At 30.1% G+C, this 13,831-nt stretch overlaps 1 protein-coding gene across 3 annotated transcripts; it reads right to left on the bottom strand.

The window, feature by feature from the left end:
* Positions 1-2,845: 2,845 nt before the first annotated feature.
* Positions 2,846-6,562, bottom strand: LOC107895427 (tryptophan synthase beta chain 2). Of its 3 annotated transcripts, none has more exons than XM_016820714.2 (6): positions 6,321-6,562; positions 4,461-4,794; positions 4,160-4,376; positions 3,535-4,072; positions 3,349-3,447; positions 2,846-3,232 (listed from the first exon to the last, which is right to left on the bottom strand). In XM_016820714.2, the coding sequence occupies exons 1-6, from the start codon at positions 6,388-6,390 to the stop codon at positions 2,976-2,978; spliced, it is 1,515 nt and encodes a 504-aa protein (XP_016676203.1). In that variant the 5' UTR covers positions 6,391-6,562; the 3' UTR covers positions 2,846-2,975. The 3 variants fall into 3 exon arrangements, with proteins under 3 accessions (XP_016676203.1, XP_040937318.1, XP_040937319.1); XM_041081384.1 differs by lacking the exon at positions 6,321-6,562 and adding an exon at positions 5,188-5,358; XM_041081385.1 differs by lacking the exon at positions 6,321-6,562 and adding an exon at positions 5,223-5,240.
* Between the last annotated feature and the right edge of the window lie 7,269 nt (positions 6,563-13,831).

Here is a 13,831-nt window from a genome sequence, read left to right as displayed (position 1 = left end):
GAATTTCATACTTTAAAGACGCCATTACCGTGATCGAGATGAACAACCCAGAAGCTCTGATACTAATTTGTGAAAAATAAAATAAAATAAAATAAAGAACACACAAATTTTTACGTGGAAACCCTTTCGGGAAAAAAAACCACGACCAGAGGAGAAAGAAAATTCACCATGTCGAATTTGAATTATTACAAGAGGAATAGACTATGTCTATTTATAAGCTTGTGAAGTCATATTCTAGTAAGACTGAAACACCTTATTCTAATCCATATAAAATAGATAGAATTTAATAAGGTTTAAAAAACCTTATTCTAAAATAAAATAAAAGAAGTGTAATTCTATATGGATTCTTCTCTATTATATTTTACCACTGTATTTTATTTAAATAAGGATCCGAGTCACTTAATTCTAACACAAGCTTTAATTTCGTTTTTAAACTCATGTAGGGAAGCCAATGGTCATGTCCCTTTACTTGATTCTGGTGTAGATAAAAAGGTATGGCGCTATTCCTTAATGAAGACTAAATAAATGTGTTTTTAATGTGTTTAATTGATGTACCTTCAGCTCCCTTGAAACCGAATTATAAAAGCTTGTGTAACATTCTCTTAAAATGGCATCATAATGAATGTTAAAGTCTCCTTTGGTCCATTAAACAACCTCCATAATGTTCTTTTAAAAGCTTTGAAATTGTCCAACTTGAAGAGTCTTTAGTCATACGAAAAGTTACCTGCAAAGATAGATAATTAAGCATTAAACAATAACTTAAAACACTCATAAAAACAACATATTTAATAACACTCATTCATACGAATTAATTGAACATGCAACTTAAATCACCTTATTTAAAATGAATATAAACACACTTTAATTTATGCATTAAAAAGTTGCCAAATTAAATAACATACTTATATAAACAACTAAAATGCTTAAACGTATGGTTTAAGATGCAAACTAAATGAACAAATGAGTTACTTAATGCATGACTTAATTTAAACATAGCTCGACATTTGTGATGTCGACTTTTGTTTTAATTTTTTTAAAAATATTCCTATTGTAATATGTAACTATAAATTTGAAGATTGAATTAGTTATTTAAATTGAGGTCGATACCCATAAGTGTTGATTTTCATTCTAAAACATTAATGGAACCCTAACCTATAAATCGCCAATTCTAGTAACTAATTTTTCACAAAAAACTAAAAACAACCATCCTTTAGAATATGTACCACCCTAAATATCTAATGTTTCTTAAATCGAATTATCTGAGTTTTCTCCATAATGGTTGCCCCCTTATTGAGATATGAGTAGGACATATATGTTATAATGCGACAACAATGGAAAATTCTCTAATGGCTCGAGCTTGCAGTAATATGAAAATTAATCCGCTTGACGACATCATTATCACTTAAAAGTTGTTGGTTTCTATCATACAAGTCAAATTGAGATTTTTTGTATTTTCTGTCAAATTACAATAAAAAAATTACCATTTGTTAACTTTGCTGACATGGTATATGCATGGATTGTCACGTCAATAACATGTTAATAATTATTTTTTATATATTTAAAAATATTATATATATTTTATATATTATATATATTTTAATAATCAATTAAATGTTTATGTGTAATTTACATGCATAACACACCAGTAAAGTTAAAAAAAAGTTAATTTTTTTATCCATTTTGGAATTATTTGACAAAAGACACTAGTTTAAAGACTAAAAAGGCTTAAAATTAATTGAAGAGTTAAATTTTTTTGTAAAGGTAGAAGATCAAATAAGTCATTATACTTTAAAGTCATGCTAGATGGTCGAGATTTATGTCATAGAATTGATGGAAGCTCCCATGCACAATCATGTTTTTAACTTGTGAGTGCCCCTTACGAACTTCTCTTGAATTGAGCGATTTGATTGAATTTTATGATAATTTAGGATATTCAAAAAAATCCTGTAGACCCAAAGAACATAAATAAATACTATTTGATGAATTTGGCCTCGGAGCGTAATTAGACTAATTAAACATGTCAAGCACGTTGCACAAATTGTCTTCAACATAGATGAGAGGCTACATTCATGGAGGATGAATATTTTGCAGCATACGCAATTTATATGAAATGATTTACAGCCAATGGTAAACCAAATCCGCCCGAGCAGACTCATGTACGTCACTTTCAACGTCTACTTTCACAACATCAGAGGAAGAACATGGCTGTACAAGACAAAGCTGACAGAGTAGACCAAGCCAGAGGAAGAAGAAATCTATAACCTTGTGACAGAGGTCGAGGTTTAGGCGAAGATGTTGATGCTGAGCAACAAGGCTGTGGTCAAGGGTTGAGCCCAAAGCAATAGATGTTGAAAAAAATATATAATGAAAAATATTGAAGAGAACTAAAAATAGTGTTTTGAATGTGTATAACATTAACTGAGTATTTCTTTTAACTGAATAAATATTTATTTGTTTGATTTTAAAATTTTTAAGTAATTTTTTAATAAAAAAACATAAATCATAAATACATGTTTTATTTTTGTTATATACATTTCAGATATTGTGAATTATACTTGATTATGAAATAAGATTTACATTTGATTATGATAAGCATCCACTAGCATTACCTCCAAAAGATGAAATTGTATGAAACTATAATTCCACGTCATCCATATCTCTAATATCTCTTTCCAATAGGAGAATGACAAATCAAATATAGGAGAATAACAAATCAGATTTTTCCTCTTGATTTTCAGCATTTTTAATTGACTTGTTATTCTCGTATTGAAAAAGAAAATTGATGACGTGAAATCATAGTTTCATACAATCACTTCCCAAAGCTGTCACTAGAATCTGCAAATTCTTTTATGGGTAACTAGGCAAATTTTATAAAATAAACCTTATTCATTAAAATTATACATTTTATGAAAGTAGAGTTAGCTTATTTTTCTGAAATTATTTTAAATCTCAAACAAAACAAATGAATCTTTAAACTATGCCTGCACTTGAGGAACTTTGGCCAATGATTCTTTAATTTTCTCCTCTTCAAATGATAAATCAACTAAACTTCCCTGCAAATACTTCTCATAAGAAGCCAGATCAAAGTGGCCATGCCCACACATTGCCATCAATATCACCTTTGATTCCCCACTCTCTCTGCAGCGAACAGCTTCCTGGATAGTAGCTGCAATAGCATGAGTTGGCTCGGGAGCTGGAATTATCCCTTCAGATCGCGCAAATCGTATTGCGCCTGCAAAGAAAACTCATACCTCTTAGCTTCATATATTTGATCGGAATTCGGAAGTTACTAATCGTATCAATTAAGATGTCTGTTGCTGGTTTTCAAATCCGGATGAATGAACTCACCTTGAAAGCACTCAGTTTGTGGGATCGAAATTGCTTCCATGAAGCCTAATTCATGGACGTGCGAAATCAAAGGTGCCATACCATGGTAACGTAAGCCACCTATAGGATGCAAAATGCATCAATAATGAAAGAATTATACGGATCAATCAGATAAAGATCTCAGATGCTAATAATCAATAACAATACCGGCATGAATTGGATCCGGAATGAAATCATGCCCCAGTGTATGCATCTTCATCAATGGAGTCATCCCTGCAGTATCACCAAAATCGTATGCATAGACACCTTTTGTTAATGAAGGACAAGCCGCAGGTTCGACTGCTCGTATAACAGGGTTGATTTTTCCCTTGAGCTTTTCTCTGATAAATGGGAAACTAAGTCCTGCGAAATTCGAGCCACCGCCGGTACACCCGATGATTAAGTCCGGGGTTTCACCGATGGCCTCCATTTGTCGAATACACTCCTCTCCTATCACGGTTTGATGTAGCAAAACATGATTTAGAACACTCCCCAGGCAGTACTTGGTATCATCATTTGCAGCGGCAATCTCTACGGCTTCTGAAATAGCTATCCCTAAACTTCCCGGGCTAGAGGGATCCATTTGAAGTATTTTACGACCTGCTTGGGTAATGTCAGATGGAGAAGGATGAACCTTTGCACCCCATGTTTGCATCATCAATTTCCGATATGGTTTCTGATAGTAAGAAGCACGAACTTGCCACACCTGCAGAAAATTTTCAAATGAAAAAGCCCATAGCTTTACAGCATGAAGAATTCGAAACAATAATTCGACCGAAGAACTTATTCTTACTTCACAGCCAAGACCGAACAAGCTGCAGGCAAAGGCCAATGAACTACCCCATTGGCCAGCACCAGTTTCGGTCACGACATTCTTGACCCCTTGCTGTGCGTTGTAGTAAACTTGCGGAACTGCAGTGTTCGGTTTATGCGATCCGGCAGGGCTGACACCTTCGTACTTGTAATAAATCCGAGCAGGTGTATCAAGAAGCTTCTCCAACCTCTTGGCTCTAAGTTAAAATAAAGACATTATAATTCCAAAACATCAACAATATCTTTGAAAAACAAAGACTTCAGTTCAGACAACAGCTTACCTGATTAAAGGGGTCGGGCGCCAAAGTCTGTATACATCGATAACTTCTTCTGGAATATCTATGAACCTTTCATAGGTAACCTCTTGCTTAATTAGTTCATAGGCAAATAAAGGAGACAAATCTTCTGGTTTAACCGGTTCGAATGTTTTCGGATGCAATGGAGGCAGAGGCTTTATAGCTAGATCAGCAACCAGATTGTACCATTGACGAGGAATTTCGATTGCTGTAGAATTGACATTTATAACTGATCTTGCTCTTCCCCTAAAACCGTTGGAAAGCCTTTCATGCATTTGTTTTCCATTAAGCATAAGACATCCAGGCCATTGCTTGTCACCTAGAGGTGTAAAAGTAGTCGAAAAGCATAAGATCGAAGCAATAAAAAAACACTACAAAGAATTGAATGTTACTTCCCTAATAGAAAAGATACTATATACAAGGATTAAATATAAGGAACTTTGCAATCAACAATCAAACTTGTAACTCGAATTCAGTATAAGAGATATATGTGAAGTTCAAAGATTTGCAATAGAGGTGCTAAAATGAAACCAAACACGAAAATCTGCTTAAAAAAACCAATAAATTTCAAAATCGAAAAGTTGAACTCTAAACAACCAAACTCAATAGCATGCTGATATCGTTACATTTACATAAATCTACAAATGATCTAACTATCTAAAACCTAAACTGGCTCAAACTCAAAAATAATCAAACCACAATAGCCACAAACCCGAAATAGTCAAAAACGGCATGACCCGTGCTTACTGATTTGCCACCATTACGTAGGGTATATTCCAATTTTAGGTGGTTCCTAGCAGTTGAGAGTGCTTCATTTGTTGTAGTTCTACACAGTTTTCATGATATGATTATTAAACTTCAAATGTCTGGGCTTCTATTTTTGCCTTTGATATTTCCTACATTGCTCCGACACTTGGTAGGAATGATAGAAAAATGAAAAGAAAAAGTAGTTTTCTTTCCATCCATTGTTGAATAGAGTTGAAAAATACATAATTTTGAACTTACACACATACCTGTCGTTTTCTCTTTCTCTCTTTTCTCTCACTCTTCTTCCCTATTAAAGACACTCAAAATATGTTTTCTTTCCACTTTCCTACCCAACCAAGCAAACCTTAATTTCTCTTTTTAAGTGTAGAACACATGGAACATGAGTATAAGATATGACACTAAAAGTTTCTTCCAATGACATAGAAAAACATAGGATGAGAATATTTCTATACCATCTTTAATACAACCCTACATTCAAGTACAAACCCAAGTAGCTTTCAGTGACAAAGCTTGAAAAGAAAAGAGGAATCAATTGGACAGATGGGGATCAAGTTAGGGTTGGCTCACTGTAAACATTTTGTTTGCTTTAGATTTTCAGTCATTTCAGACACGAATCATTTAAAATTGGGTTAAGACCCAAGTTATCCAGGCACAAAACTTCGTATCATTTTGGGTTCAAATTCATAGTTCATTTTCAGATTGAATGGTATGGATTTTATTTTTTTTACTCTTTTTAAATCAAATCGGACCGGATTCGGATCGAACAAGTTATAAACTCTACTTGAAATCCTCCCTAGGTTCACTAAATACAAGCAAACACAGCAATTTACCCCCAAATAGGCCTTCAATCAGAGCACTTGATTAAACCAGTCCCCCAAACAAAGATACGTTTTCCTTTAACCTTAATTTTCTCAGCAAGAATTAAGACACAGCATTAATTGTAGCTCATAAGGAAAATTCAGAAACAAAAAGAAAGAACATGAAGGATCATTCATTCCCCATCATAGCTTCGCAGTAAAAAGAAAATTGCAGTAGAAATCATGGGGTTTGTAGTATAGAGATTAAATAAATGGTTACCTTTAGTGGAAATGGTGGACGAAGTAAAGGTGGGAAGTGGGTTTGGATTGAAAACTGAGTGGGTACCCATTTTCTAGTTTGAGACTGGAAACGTGGACAGATAGAATACACTACTAAATCGGACAGACCGGAGCAGAACAGAACAGCAGAAAGAAGGGGACAAAATATTTTCTGTTGTATTTTAGTCTGTTGATTTTCTGTTTTAGGAGATGTTTTATAGAATCAGAAATGACAATAATTCTTTTATGAAGTTTCAGTACGGAGTTGGGCGAATAAAACTCAAATCACATGGCTTCACGTGGAAAATGCGACTCACGCTTTCACGGTTTATTTATTTATTTATTCATTTCATGAAAAGTTTTATCAATTACGAATATGATTTTATTACAAAATTATGTAAATAAATAATCCATTTTAAACAGTAAATTTTAGCGCTGCCATTACTATTGACGGTATCATTTTTTATAATGAGTCAATCATTGATTGGTTTTAAAAATTAATAATAATTTTTGTGGGTGTTGTTGTTGTCATTGACGGCACCGAATTAAAATATGATATGTAAAATATTCAGGGACCTAGTGAAGCAATTACCCTTTTAGATTAGATGAAAAAAAGGGTAATGCCATCATGCTGTGATGTCTTTTTATTTCTATATTATATTTATCTCATTTTGAAATTAAATTTAGATAGCACTTAAAAAATATAAGAAAAACAAAAAAACTTTTTATTTTTTTATTTTTAGAAAAATAATAAATTTTAAAAATATATAAAATTCTTATTTAAATTACTTAAATATATCCCTCAAGAATTTTTTTGAAGTCAAAAATAAGAGAAAAAAAAGAATTTTATACATTTTTTAAATTTATTGTTTTTAGAAAAATAAAAAAATGAAAAGGGTTTATTTTTATTATTTTTATATTTTTAAGAGTTATATAAATTTAATTTTAAAGGAGAACATACTAGCATACCAATAGATGAAAAAATTTTAAAAACATTTAATTGGGTGTCGTCGTAGACATGACGTAACCCCTTTTTCATCAAATCTAAAAAAATAATTATTTTATCAAGTCCCTGAATATTTTATATAATCACATTCTAATTTGGTGCCGCAAATGGCAACGGCAACACTAAATTTTTTTTCTTTTTTTGAAACGAGCCAACATGCCACCAATGACAACGACGACACGAAAATTCACTATTCAAAACAGATTTTTTTTGTACATAATTTTACAAGTGAGTCTTTTTTTATAAATATATTAATTTATATGGGTTATTTATGAAAAAAGCCCACTTTCACGGTAGGGACAGAAAGCCTGCTATAATTTTGTGCTTTTTATCCTTAAATTATTTTAATAGATTTATTTTTTTTGTTCGCAATATCTATTTATATCTAATTTAATATTTATATTTAAACATTTCAATAATTGATATAACCCTTAACATATCACCAACTCAATTATATTTATATTTAAACATTTTATTGAGTTTGTGAATTGATATCACTCTTAACTTGGGTGACAAACTCAGTTATAAAATTACAAAAATATTTTTTATTTTAAATTATAATTAATATTTTTATATATCTTTAAATAAAAGAATTAAAACTGGATAGAAGATATATTTAATAATATTAAAATATAAATTTATTAGCACTTCAATTATAACATTTCTATTTAACAACCATATTATTATAAATGTAATAAAATCTAATATTATATTAAAATTTGGATTAAAATAATTTCACTCCTACCTTTAATATCTCAATTTTATTATTAAAACTAAAGTCATATTTCATTTGTCGTATCAATTATTTTTTTTTAATAGCAACATCAGTGTATTTTAATTGGTTGATTTTGTGTTTTTCTTTCTTCAACTTGAAGATGATGCCCCTCGTAATGACAAATGACATTGAATTTTGGATAAATCAACGTTTAGTTATTAAACTTAATTTTTTTTAATTTAGTCTTTAATTTTTTTTTCACCTTAATCCAAAAATTTGGTAATTCTTTTTATGTAGTCTCTAAATTTTGTTTTGTTAAAGTGTGATAATATGGTCGGGTCACTTGTCCAAACCCGAAAATTTATTCGAAAAGTGGAAGGGTTAAAGTAAAAATATAGGCTTGAAAAATAGGCTTCCACAAAAAAAATAAGACCCGTTTTTTTAAACAGGCTAAGCTTTAGGTAAGATTTTTTTGGCTCGAATCAGTCTAAACTTTCTTAAGTGGCAAACTAATATTAAAATAATCTACACTAATCAGAGTTTAAGTAATAAACTGAAAATAGAGTTTAACTATGAGAAGAAAAGCTGAAAAATACGATGCATAATGCAACATTATTGTCTGGATATTTTATAACTCATGTTTTATTGTTAATTTGCTACTATTTTAGATGCATTTGTTTGTTAAGTTGCAACTATGTTGGTGTTATTTAAGTATAAAGACTTTTTAAATGTATTTTAATTGTTGGGAAACATTTGTTTTAATGTTTTTACTGTATTTGTTGTATTATATTTTTTAATTTTGTTTTTATATAAAAAATTTAATACGGAAGGACCGAATCGGGTTCAAGTTTAGCATTTTTAATTTGGATCGAGTTTAGGTAGAATTTTAAGTTCATTTTTCGAGTTGGGACAAGGCCTAAAACAAAGAACTTACAATTTTACATCGACTCGATCCAGTCCATGATCATATCTATATAATATTTTGTAATTATGCTACATTTTTATCTGAAAATGCTTAAAAATTTATATAAAATCTAAAAATATAAATAATAAATTATTAAAATTTATTAATTTCTCGTATCATCATATCTTAATAAAATCTAAGTTCATACGTTGAAAAGAAAAAAATGTCACATTCGACAATTAATGTGACCTTAAAAAAGTTTAAAGTTGAAGCAAAATAATTATTAAATTCAACAACTAGATATTATTGTATGAAGTTTTAGTACTGAGTTAAATGAATTGCAGGGAATCACATGGTTCCATGTGAAACATAGTACGTAACAACAGGGACAGGAAACCATGCTATAGTTTTTCTACTGTGTTTTTCTTTCTTTCCTTAGATTATTTTAATTTATGTGTTTAATACAAGGTAAATTATATAGTTGGTCACTCAATTTTTATAAATTTTTATTTTAGACACTAAAAATAAAAAATTTGTAATTTAGGCATTGTTGTTACATATATACTTTTATTATTTTAGTTATCCGTTGTTAATTTGTCATTACATATACTCATTTTAGTCAGCTAACTTTTATAAGTGTTCATTTTGGTCACTCATTTTCTTTTTTAGAATTATATTTATTTAAAAAAAAAACTAGGTTTATACAGGGAATTACGTTATTAAACTGTTGAAATAAAACCCAAGTTTTTCACTTGTAACTCAATTTCATGTAAAAGCTCAAGTTTTTCCCTCTAAATTCTTGAAATTTTCTCTACTAAAAAAATGAAAATTAATTCTTAAAAAAGGAAAATAAAGGAAATTAAAAAGTTAATGTAATGACCCGATTTTCAGTGGTATCGAAAAATGCGATTGCGAGATCCTATTTCCACAAACTGAATCCGTAAATATTAAATAGGAATATTTATTGAGCTAGTTTATTGATGAATTTAGTTTTGGTTAAGTAATTTAGCTAAATTAGTGATTACTTGTGGCTTAAAAATTAAATCATAAAAGTTCAATTGCTATAGATTTTTAATTAAAAAATGACTTAAGGACTTAAATAGCAATTAATCGAAAGTGACAAAGTGGTTATTAGACCATTTTTAACAGGGAGATAGTAGATGATGATGTTAAGTTTCATTAGTTAAATTAATAAAGAATTATTAAAATTAAAGCTTAATTAAATTAAACTATAAATAAGAAAAGTTAGTGGATGTTCACCATTTTTTTCATTTGTGCCGTCCTCCATAGCCAACAATTAGCAAAACTTCAAACTTTTCTTTCACATTCGACCATATATAGGTAAGTGAAATTAGGTTATTTTTTTATAATTATATATTTGAAGTCATGGGAGTTTGATTTAGCTAGTCCATGTATTAATTTGTAAAACTGTTAAAGTTATAGCAAGTTTCCATTGTTAATTTCTTGAAGATTTAAGTGTAAAATTGATAGGAATTAAGTTTAGTTTAAGAAAATGACTAAATTGTAAAGTTTAATTGATAGATTTGTACATTAGGGGCCAAATTAAATAAAATGAAAATTTTTCGTGGAATTTCAATAGAAATAAAAAGTAGGAGGTCCCTAATGAGTAAATGTGAAATTAGATTTTAATCCGAAGGTCTACATTAAAAACTATGCTAGTCCCGATTTTAGGGATTAAATTGAATAAATTACAAAATAAGTGTGACTTTGTAATTAAATGTAATTTGATATAGAATTTGATATTTTGTATTTTCGGATCATTATTCGTAGCTAAAAACGACGCAAGGACATCGTGAGGGATTAAGATTTTGTTATGTGTCATTAAGTTTATCTAAAAAAATAAAAAATAGGACATGTGACAAAATCTTAATATCGCTTGTGCTTTAAAAATTTTCATCATCAGTGCATCAAATAGTTACTCATTATAATATTACTATAGATTTAATTTTTATGTGTTGTAAATTATATATTATATAAAAATAATATAATATAATATATTACAAATTTTGAAAATAGACTAGGACATTTAATGTTGGAGCCTAGCTCGACTCGTATTTCAAACTGATTTAATTCTTTTATCCAAACTCATATTTCGAGCTTAATATTTTTGTCCAAATCTTCTAAAATTTTGAATGAACCTTTGGGCGTTTGAGCAATTAGCTTGACCCTTGAATACATTTAGTAGCTAACCAATTCAAGTGTAGGGGTGAGTGTTCGATCGAATCAAGTCGAACCAAGTGAAAAATTTCGAGTTGGCAAGTCCTATTTTATCATCCTTACTCAATTTAAAATATTTTCAAATCAAGTCCAGTGAAATGAAATTCGAGTCAAGTCAAATCAAGTGAAATTGTTCGAGTTAAATTAAAAAAATTAAACATGTCAAATTAAAATCTTGGTACAGTATAACTAGTTTCATGTTAGAGCACATAAATTTGAAACCATATATATACAACCCAATTTTTGCCCAGGCCCATAAGCAAACCCAACTAAACCTAACCCAACTAAGCCCAAACCCAAAACCAAAACCCTAGCCCAAAATCCCAATAAAAAAACAACAAAAAATAAACAAACCCTAGGTACGCCGCACCTAGGGTCTTCTGACCAGTCGCCGCCTGCAGCACCGCCCTTGTTACATCCACCGCCCGTTTACCTGCAAGAAGAACAAAGCAATCAATTAAAGAGCAAGTTGTAAACCGAATGCAATTTTTTTTAGAGAGATTATCAATAACAAACAATAGATTTTCGAATATAAAAAAAAAAAGAGATTCAACTACCAAAAGCAAGAGAGTTTTAACATAAAAAAAATGAAAGGAACCAAAACACAAAATCAAGGCAGTAACTTTAGGAGGTGATCTTATTTTTTTTTATTTCGAATCCTTTTCTAAACACACACATATATATAAATCTAAAAGAAAAAATTTTACCCTAAAAAATTTGTTGAAAAACGGTGACTTTTTGAGTTCCAACCGCCATATACGGCGGTGCCGGCAGAGGCGTGCGGTGGTGGCCCATCGGATACCCGACCGGACCCTCAGGCCCTACAGAGAGAAAAATGGAGGGGGAGAGATGTTTTTTCTTTAAAACAAATGAAAAATGAATTTTTTTTAAAAAATCTAACTTATATAGGCGTTTAAAACGACGTCATTTTGGCTGGCGTCCTTAAGCCGCAAAACGACGTCGTTTCACCTAGGATCTGTGCGTCGACCAAACCCGCCAGCAGGATCCACGCGTTTTCAACAAATGGGTTATTTTCGTATTTGGTCATCCTGCGTTTGCGATGCGTTCCAATTTGGTCCTACTTTATTTTTTTATTTTTTAATTTTGCCCCAAAGTTTCACCTTTGTCCCAATTTGGTCCTTGGACCGTTTTAAAGGTCAAGCACCTGAAACGGTGCCGTTTTAGGCCGACCCATGGTTCAACCCGACCTATTCCAGGATCCGCGTGTTTTTAGCGCATGGGTTATTTGCGCGCCTGGCCCTTCCGCATTTTTATCGTTTTATAATTAAGTATTCTTTTATTTTTAATTTTACCCTGTAATTTATTTTGGTTTCCAATTTAGTCCCCTTGAAACACGTGTTTTGGAGTGTAGGGATTATTTCCTTTTTGGTCCCTCTTTGTCATTCTCGCTTTCAAATCGATCCTTTTCTCTTTTATTTATTTTTAGATTTGCCCCAAACTTTCTGTTTTAAATTCAATTTAATCCCTCTTTTAGTTATTTAGCTACTTTATTATTAAATTAGTTAATTTTATTATTATCTTCTTTTACTATTATTTATATTCATCATCATCATCATCATCATCATCATCATCAATTTACGATTACTATTTATTATCAATATTATTATTACTATTATTACTATTTTTATTTTTATTACTATTAACATTATTATTATTATCATTTTATTTTACTACTATTATCATTTTTAGTAATTATTATTACTATTATTATTTAACATATCATTATTGCTATTATTATTACTATCATTATTATTATTTTTACCACCACCACTACTATTATTATTATTATTATTATTATTTTCTATTACTATTATTACTAGTTATTTTATTATCATTATTATTATATTATTATTATCATCATTCTTAAATTTCTTTACTTAATATTTATTTATTCATTTATCATTTTTTTTGGCTTGTTTTATCTTTTTCGTTTATTTTACATTTTTGCTCTTATTATTGTTATTTACATTATCGAGCTCATTTTTAGTCGATTATGCATATCGGCACCATAATTCATTTTTCATTTTACTACAAAATAGTGTTACATTTTACTCGATACATAAAATTTTATTTTTTTAAAAAAGTAATTTTTCGTAATTCGAGATTTGAAAAGTCGTTTCCTAACTTACGGGGTTTCGATTTTCTCGATAAATTCGAATAAATGAACGTTTTTAAAGCATAAATTTTTAAATGTTCTCGGGATTTATGAAAAGATTGTGTTCTAACTTACGGAATATGATTTCTTTCTAAAACCGAGATAATCAAATATCTTTCAAAATAAATAAGTTTTTCGTCGTTTATTCGCGTATCGCGAATTTAAGACATTGTGTCCTAACTTACGGGATATAATCTTTTTCCTTGATTAACATGAAATAAGCCCTTTTTCTCAAAAAAAATTAATTAAGCAATAATTTAACAATGGATCGTGTTTTTCTTCAAAGTTCTCAATTTTTGACACTAAGACATTAATTAATCAACTAGGTACCAACTTTGGGCGTTACAAGGGTGCTAATCTTTACTCGTGCATAACCGACACTCGAACCCGTCTTTCTGAATTTCGTGGACCAAAGTCGTTGTTTAAATAAATCAAACCGTTTATTTAAAAATGATCACTTTTACAAGGTGACC

Source organism: Gossypium hirsutum, chromosome A11, assembly GCF_007990345.1.
Source record: "Gossypium hirsutum isolate 1008001.06 chromosome A11, Gossypium_hirsutum_v2.1, whole genome shotgun sequence".
NCBI lineage: Eukaryota > Viridiplantae > Streptophyta > Magnoliopsida > Malvales > Malvaceae > Gossypium > Gossypium hirsutum.
This window is presented reverse-complemented; position numbering and strand designations above follow the sequence as displayed.

Excerpts from the sequence above, each read along its gene's own strand:
- LOC107895427 (XM_016820714.2), bottom strand. The coding sequence starts at position 6,390 with ATGGGTACCCACTCAGTTTTCAATCCAAACCCACTTCCCACCTTTACT. Across the intron at positions 3,448-3,534 it reads TCCGGATCCAATTCATGCCG|GTGGCTTACGTTACCATGGT; the intron begins GTATTGTTATTG and ends TGCATCCTATAG. Across the intron at positions 3,233-3,348 it reads ACAAACTGAGTGCTTTCAAG|GCGCAATACGATTTGCGCGA; the intron begins GTGAGTTCATTC and ends TTTTCTTTGCAG.